The 8315-nt window shown below is 43.6% G+C and overlaps 1 protein-coding gene across 3 annotated transcripts in view; it reads left to right on the top strand.

The window, feature by feature from the left end:
* The first annotated feature begins 2882 nt into the window (after window positions 1-2882).
* The window catches only part of LOC147604894 (uncharacterized), a 107604-nt gene continuing 102171 nt past the window's right edge, over window positions 2883-8315 (top strand). Inside the window, exons 1-3 of one of the 3 annotated variants that reach the window (XM_086794335.1) lie at window positions 2902-3341; window positions 3457-3835; window positions 3918-4184. In XM_086794335.1, the coding sequence (XP_086650461.1) occupies window positions 2925-3341; window positions 3457-3835; window positions 3918-4099 (978 nt within the window). In that variant the 5' untranslated portion in view covers window positions 2902-2924 and the 3' untranslated portion in view covers window positions 4100-4184. Of the gene's footprint in view, window positions 3342-3456; window positions 3836-3917; window positions 4185-8315 lie in introns of those variants that run through there. The other 2 variants (XM_086794332.1, XM_086794333.1) reach the window with 2 other exon arrangements.

Genomic DNA, 8315 nt, shown 5'->3' with positions numbered 1-8315 from the left:
TGGTTGACATGGAAGGTGCATCTTGAATTTTATACATGCGATTGTTATTGTTACTTGAGCAACTGTTTTTATGTTAAACATTTATTTAGTCTATTGTGGCTTGGCTAGAAGACCAAGTGTTATGCATTACATGTGACCATGCTTTGACTTTGTAGTAGAATACAAGATCAACATGAAAATCATTTATCAAGTTCTCCTTATACAAATGGCTAGCCATAAGGCTTGTATGTATTAGTAGAGATAGGTTATGGGCACCCACTTGAGTTGGGCGGCTGGGCAAAGCCCTGAATATATACAACTTTTGATAATGTGAATGGGGAGAAGAACTATTTTCACGTGTTCAAAGATTTCTTCTTCTCTTGAGCTCTTATAGTCCTCTTGCTTGCTTGTGGTATGTGTGAGTGCTTGTGGTGTGTTGAGTGTGCATGCTCGATATCTTGAGTGACAATGTGATTGAGGTAGAGTGGAGTGGAGTGGAGAGTGGTTCAAGATTGCCATTGTAGGGGTTACCATGGAGGATTGGGAGTAGAGGAAGTGTTCAAACAAGAGGGATCAACACTCTTCTTTATCTCTTTTGCCTCTCTAAATAGGACTTCTGCAATCCAAGATAAGTGGTTTTCCACTATCCTGTGATTCCTCGCATGAGGGCAAGAAGGTTCTTTGATGTGAACAAATGGTGTCATTGCCTAGGGTAGGACTAATATTGGACGAGAGAAGGAAGTAGAACCATCTTGGATGAGAGAAGGAAGTAGAACCATCTTCTTCTCAAAATTCTTCTATAGGTTTCTCACTTAATCATGCCCTTGGATGCAAATCCTTGGTTAATGTTAGGGAAATGCATTCTAAAGTAGGGTATTGAGGAGATTAGAGTGTTAATTTATTACTTTCATCATTACATGAGCATTAGCCTCAAGTTAATTAGGTAATTAGTATACATTAGGATTTTTTTATATTTTTTCAATGCTTAGCCTTAGGTTAATTAGGTAATTAGTATACATTAGCACTTTTTATATATTTTGCAAAGCTTAGCCTCAAGTTAATTGGGTTATTAGTATACATTAATCTAGCCATCATCTTAGCTTAATCTAGCCATCATTACATAAGCATTAGCCTCAAGCTAAGATTTGTAAAAAAAATTTGTAAATTTTTTTACAAATCTTAGCTTAATCTAGCCATCATTACATAAGCATTAGCCTCAAGTTACTAATTAGGTAATTAGTATACATTAGCATTTTTTGTAATTAGTATACATTAGCATTTTTTGTATTTTTTACAAAGCTTAGCTTAATCTAGCCATCATCACATAAGCATTAGCCTCAAGTTACTAATTAGGTAATTAGTATACATTTGCATTCTTTATTTTTTACAAAGCTTAGCTTAATCTAACGAGTAATATTTTTTAGAAGCATTGAGTAAACAATCATGACGTTAAGGTGTTGCATCACCACTATGCTAGAAAACCCAAAAAAACATCCAAGAAAAAGCTTGAAAAAGCCAAAACCATTAAAAAAAGTGTATTTTGCTCTCTAGAACTTTCGGATCGTCGAACCAATTTTTATATTGTCCAGCATCTAGATCGTTAATCTGAGGCGCTTCAAATCATTGAGACCATAGTTGAAAATGGGCATCGTGGGATAAAGTGGTGGGTAGATGATTTTCATTTCAACAAACTTGAGCTAAAAAAAGAGAAACAATCAATGGTACAAATCTTGTAAAGGGTATAAACTGGTATAAATAACTGGAAAGTACACTAAGAACGGTGCCAACTATTGTCTTAAATGCACTTTTGGATCGCTAATATATAGGGTTTATGATCATTGATCCCATCTCACAAGTCTCGATCATTTGCTAGATCATATAATTGCGATCCAAAATCCAGATGATGCCCTAACTCAAACCGCCAATCCAACTCTCAGATTGTTCTTACTAACATGCTCCACAAATAACTAGCTCATCCCACACTTCTTTGGCATGCTCTGTGTTGCTAATATGATGAATGATATTATTCCCAAGGCTTAACACAATGTTGGCAATGGCTTTTCTATCCTTATTTGTCTATCCTTTAACCTCAGTCTCACTCCCTTCCTTGAGCTCATCTCCATTTACTTACCCCCAAAGCTCCTTTTGCATGAGTGGCTTTTGTTTGCCATGTATGGAACTTGATTGTTTGCAAGTTTGGTGTTGCAAGTTTGGTGGAATTCCAAATTTTAGATCACTGTGATTTGGATCATCGATCATCGATCCAGATTATTGATCTAAAAAATGTAAATCCAAATTGCTGATCTAAGTGGACTTTCAAAAAGCAGAAAAACCAGAGATCGAAAAAAGACAACCTTAGCAAGTGCTTACTTTCCCTTTGCCCTTATCTGGCAGAGTACTAGTGGTAACAGTTGTGCCCATCTTTGGCCCCATTAGAAGTGTCGTAGTGCGATGGGGTTGTGGGATAGGACGTTGCGTGTAGCTTAGGTAGCCATACTTGCCTATTGCCTTCATAGAACTTTTGGGCCGTCAGGAGATTCTTAGATGCCCACCTTTGAGTAGCTGTGGCTTGAGGATGAGGTGGGCTTTGTCAATGTCTTTGCTTCGGTGGTGGTGGTGTTCGAATGTTCTCCCTGACCTTGTGGGTTTGCGATTGCCTTGGCAAAGATTGAGGTGAGGGTATGGTAGTGTATCTATGTGTCGGAGCCTTTGGTGTCGTAGAGGTTTGCAAGGGAAGGTGGGATCTCTTGGGAATCCATAGGGTGCTAGCACCCTCCTAGTAACCTTGTGCGACGAGGACCTTCTTGGGTACCCACCTTTTGAGTATTGGTGGGTCCAGTGGACAACTTGGGTTAGGCTGATGGCTGTTAGTAGTGTTAGCTTGTGGTGTTTTTCGCGGATGAGGCTTTATTATGAATTGTAAAACAATTATGAATTGTATGTGAATGTGGCTGAGCTTCGACGGAAGGCTAGGTGGCCTAGAAATGCTTTCACTGGGCGCGGTGGCTGCTTCCTCTTCCATCTCCGGATGCCCGGTCCATGGGCTAGGGGCTCCCCTTTCTTCAAGGTCTTCAAAGTGGTCATGGCGGGAACGGCGTAATGTTACGAGGTTGTCATGGCTGGAACGGCGCAGGCGCCAGGTGTATTGTAGCGGCGAAGAAGGAGAGGAGGGGGGAGGAGGTGGGTGGAGTCTGGAATGGCAGGTGGACAAGGTGCTGGGAGACGCGGAGTCGCAAGCGCTGATCCAGGACCTCAACGCCGCAGTGGAGCGCGTCGCCAGAGCCAGGAGAGAACTCGACGACATAGAAGAGCAGCAGAGGCGCGCCGGGAAAACGGAGAGTGTAGAAGCTGCAGACTCACTGGTATGGTACATAACCACATCTCATATGATATTTTGCAAGATCATTTAACATCCAAGGATTGCACGCACACACTCATGCTATGGGAATGCCTCTGCCTCCCCTATAATATATGAAGGTGGAGGAATACCAAAGAGATGTCTTTGCAGCTGAAGCTGATGTGAAGAACGCTGAAATTGCCCTTGTGAAAGCCCGTGCCGGCAGCAGCATCTGGGACATTTCAGAGGTCAAGTGGGAAAATGGGGAGGATATCAATGAAGATGCTGAGCGGGTGGAATCTGGCAAGGCGGGTGCAGTGTCAGCCATCGTGGGCACCCTTGCAGGCCTACCATTTTTCTTGGCAGCATCCCTGCATGGAATAGAGCTGGCTGTGAGTGCTGGATTTGTGTTTACTAGCTGTGCCCTGTTTGGGCTGACCTATCGATATGCAGTAAGGCGAAACCTTGTAAACACACAACTTAAAGCTGGCTGTGTGGCAGCCTTTGTCCTTGTGAGGGGTATGAAATAAATTTTCTTGGGAGCTTTATCTTCATGGCTTGTAGCTTGAGGAGGGCATAATCTTTTCTCTGGAAAATGCAGGTCTTGGACAAATTGATGCAGCAAAACTGTTCCTTGGTCTACCTGAGGATGCAACTCAGAAGCTTTTTCAGGGCTGCTTATTTGCGGCTGAGAGTGCTGCTGTCTTCAGTTTTGCAGCAGTCAGTTTAGAATACTGTTTTCGACAAGGACTCATCAGCCCGTTTCCTTTGAGGCAGCAATGAAGCTGCAACAGAAGCGGCCATTGTACTCTAAGCAGCAATGATACTCTTGTTTGCCCTTACAATCTCATAAGAGCTGCATGTGGTATACGTCGACTGATCTATTTTTTGTCTTATCATCTCCCTGAGAATAGATCTTGCTAGAATGGAAGGTTGGACTTTTCATTAGCATTGTTCCCCTTAGAGTAACCAGGCAGGAACATTGAAAGGACCTCACAATTCTTGCTGGGTCTTGTGCAAGGAAGCCCCATAGCATTCACAATCTTATCATATAAGCGATCTGTATGATGAGGATGTAACTGTGAGTTGCTGCCAGCTGTGTAGCGCAGTGGTTTTAGGTTGGAAGTCTCGGGGGGCAAACCTGGGTTAGTGTCCTGCTGTCTACAGCCTGGTGCAGAGATTGCAAAGGGATCGGGGGGTTGGGTGTGTGTGTGTGTGAAAATCTCTCTTAAAAAAGAGGATGTAACCATGAGTTAACACAATATTGTCAATTGAAACAATGTGAGTGCAGATCTTAGAAGGCTGGTAAGTGCAAAATATACACACATGAATCTGCCTACTCTGGATTTGTTCTGTTAACTTGCAGCCATAGCATGCTGCTAGTGTTACTCTGAAGGTGGTTAGAGCACACAGCTAGCTCTACTTCAATTGGACGGTAACTTTAGACAAGTTCTGGAATGTGCAACTTGGCCTTGAGGTAAGAGCTGCTGTTGTCCATGTGTCCTCAAGAAAGAGGGAGTTTACAGTTACCTCGTTCAGGAAGTAGTCTCTAGAAATATTCGACACGTTCAGGAAGTAGTCTCTAGAAATATTCGACACGTGAAAAATCCATACGAGGACTCCGATGTTTTGAGAGGCTATTTAACATCAGGTTTACGAAGGGACTTTCATATGCAATTTTATGTTTGACCACATGAAATGTCTCGTCATGGACAAACTACCTTTCTTCTATGCAGTCTGTTTCAGGAGGAACACAACAGGATTGTCATCGTTACAGGAGTACATGTTACAAGAGTACAAGTTTACCAAATTAGACTAAAGCTGTTGTTTGGATTACCTCGGGCTGAGACATAGGAAAACTGAGTGCACTTCCCAAACCTTTGGTTCCATTGTGCTTATCGGCATCACTTCCCTTTTGGCAAGTGCCGAAGGGGATGTTTATGGGGGGCAGCTAAACAATCTCGCTGAATTAGCTTTGACCGAAATTGGTGTTTTATGAGATAGTTGATACATAGTAGCAACGGAACGGGAACGGGAACGGAACGAAAGCACCACCAGGGGAACGGGAACGAGAAAAAGGGGGAACGGGAACGAGGGGGAACGGAAACAGGGAACGACCTAGATAATTCCTAGAAATGACGATAAATCTTAACATACAATGCACATTTATATAACCAAATCAGAGACACACTAAAGTCTAGTGCACCATAATTTGCATGGCTAGATACTAACACTGAACAGATCTCACAAGTCAAAATAAATTAGCCCACATCATACATGACATAAGTGACAAAAAGCACAAAATGTGGCCCAGCTGGCACAGCCTAGAAAAAAGAAACAATCCAAGTCCAAAGTCCAAGCCTCAAGGTGACATGCACATTGCAAATAGTAAGGAGATATCATGCATGGCTACTGCCAGTGATGCCATCAAGGAGACTATCATCTATGTCATCCAAGAAAGCCATATCATCAAGACCAACATCTGCAGCATCCAAATCTTCAATCCCATCCTGACCAGGATCTGCAAGTCCATGTGTCTCCTCATCATCCGAGGACTCATCATCAAGCAATATAAACTTCTCTGGTTTGGGAGATGCCATATCACCAAGCAAGCGCAAATTAGCACTTACAAAAATCAAGTCATTGACTTGTTTTGTCCCAAATTTGTTCCTCTTCTTGGATGCAACATGGCCGAACACACTCCATAGCTGCTCAATCGGAGAGGAGCTTGCACCTTGAGACAAGATCCTTACTGCCAATGATTGAAGCTGTGGTGTACGAGCCCCATAATCCTCCCACCATAAAGCAGCCCCTATCTTAAACCTATCTCTCTGAGCATCAGCCGATCCAAACCTTCCCAACTTGCTGCGATAAAATCCAAGTTGGTCTTTCACCAACCTTCGTTTATCTGCATCACGAACCTGCCTAGAAAGCACTGTCTCCCAACCATCCATCACCTCATCATCGGCCTCTTGTCCACATCCTTGGAACTCGGGATCCAAGACATACGCTGCAGCATGCATAGGAGAATGATAACCATTCCATCGTGCTTCACATAATTCTTGAACCTCTGCATATTTCTCATCAGACAAGCCCATTTCCCCTATTTTCTCGATCATTCGGTCAGCCCCCTCATAAACCTTGCCAATGCATGGCTCCCGTCCATCTGCAATCCGCATCAAGCGCATGATCGGCTTCATCATAGCATTGATAGTATTGACTTCATCCCAAAATGTGAAGTCTTGTATGGTTCTTGCAACCTCTATGCCGGCTCTTGAGCGAGAAAGTGCCCATCCCATCCACTCATTGCATACAACCAACTGCTTCAAAGGCAATTGCACTTTGGATAACCTCTTCATCATGAGAAAGTTATAACCAAAGCGTGTCTCTGAGTACTTCAAGAGATCCTTTTTGGCCGACCTCTTGCGGAATTCATTCAAAATAAACTGATGGTTTTGAATGAAGCTTATTATCTCCTTGCCTTTTTGAATGTGTGGATCAACCCATGGCAAGCTGCCAACATCCTTCAATAAGTTGCTCAAAGAATGAGCAAAGCATGGACTGAATGTGATATGCGGATACCTGTCTTCAAGCTTAAGACCAGCTGCTCTATTTGTTGCCTCACCATCAGCTAAGAACTGAATAACATTCTCTGGTCCAACTTTCTCAATACCTTCGGCCCACTCTTCCACAAGCTGATCTGCAGTTTTTCCAGTCCCAGAAGCATCATGTGAGGAAATGAATTGCATTCTTCCTCGAGAATAAGCAACCATGCCATGAATGGACCTTTTTCGAGTGTCACTCCAACCATCTGCAATAAGTGACACACCATTCTTTGCCCAACTTTCATGCACAGACTCTAAAGCACATTCAATTGCAGCTTTCTCCTTTTGCAACAAGGTGGTGCGTATGGTCTCATATGAAGGAGGCTTGTATGTTGGGCCATATCGTGCAATCTCCTGGACCATTTCAATGAAATATGGAGACCTGGCAACATTGAATGCTACATGATCATGATAAAAGAACCTTGCAACAGCTGCATCTACCCTCTCTTTCTTGCGGGGATCCCAAGCTGCTCCCAAGGTTTGCTGCTTGCCGGAACTTGCACCCATAGACTGCGAATCTTGGGAAAATGCAAAGCTCCCAAGTCCTCCGTACTGTTGTCCATCTCCCAAGTGTACATCTTCCCCTTGTCTACTGAAGTAAGATGCATCAACTGCCGGTTTCTTTCGTGCACATGCTTTCTCCTCTTCACTTGGGTACTTTGCCAAAAGCTCTCTACGCATTTCAGGTGTTGTCCCTGGGCATTTGTTCACTTGTGCTTTTTCATTGTTCACATGGCATAGATGTGCTCTGACACGGTTTGCTCCTCCTGACTTCTCTTTGTTACATTGCTTGCATTTCCATCGTGTTGCACCTCCCTTAGATGAATACCTTTCTAGCCTTTCAACCTCGTCCCACCAAGTAGCATTCGAAGCTGATCGCTTTGAACCCGAGTAAGCCATGATGTCTGCAAATTCGGGCAAAAAGTTGAATAGGCTTTCAAAGTTAACCATTCCAGAGAAATGAGTCCTTTTTTTTCTTCTGTTTAATGGGGAGAGACTGTGCACTGTGCAGTGTGCAGTCCAGATTGTGATTCACCATAGGTAATTTTTAAAACACCAAAAGTTCAAAGTTCAAAAAAAAAAGAGAAAAGCTTCTTGCTGCCTTGCCTTTTAGATGACTGTAGTCTGCACAGTGCAAGGGCTGGGGGCCTGGCTGCCAGTGGTGGCTGGGGCGACTGTAGTACTGTACTATGCAGGCAGCAGGCTGCAGTACATATTGTCAAGACTCAGGAGTTGAAACTTGAAAGTACAGCTGCTGTACGGGCAGGACTGTACGGGTGCTGCTGTACGGGCAGGACAGTACGGGCGCTGGAGCCTGGCGGCTGTACTCGTGGAGTCGTGGACAGCAACGGCGAAATGCGACGGGCGACGGGCGGCGTACGGGATTGTGCGGA

Source organism: Cibotium barometz, chromosome 60 (assembly GCF_041138505.1).
Source record: "Cibotium barometz isolate CiBa-2024 chromosome 60, ASM4113850v1, whole genome shotgun sequence".
NCBI classification, from domain to species: domain Eukaryota; kingdom Viridiplantae; phylum Streptophyta; class Polypodiopsida; order Cyatheales; family Cibotiaceae; genus Cibotium; species Cibotium barometz.
Note: the sequence above shows the minus strand (reverse complement) of the source record. Positions and strands in the feature narration are given on the sequence as shown.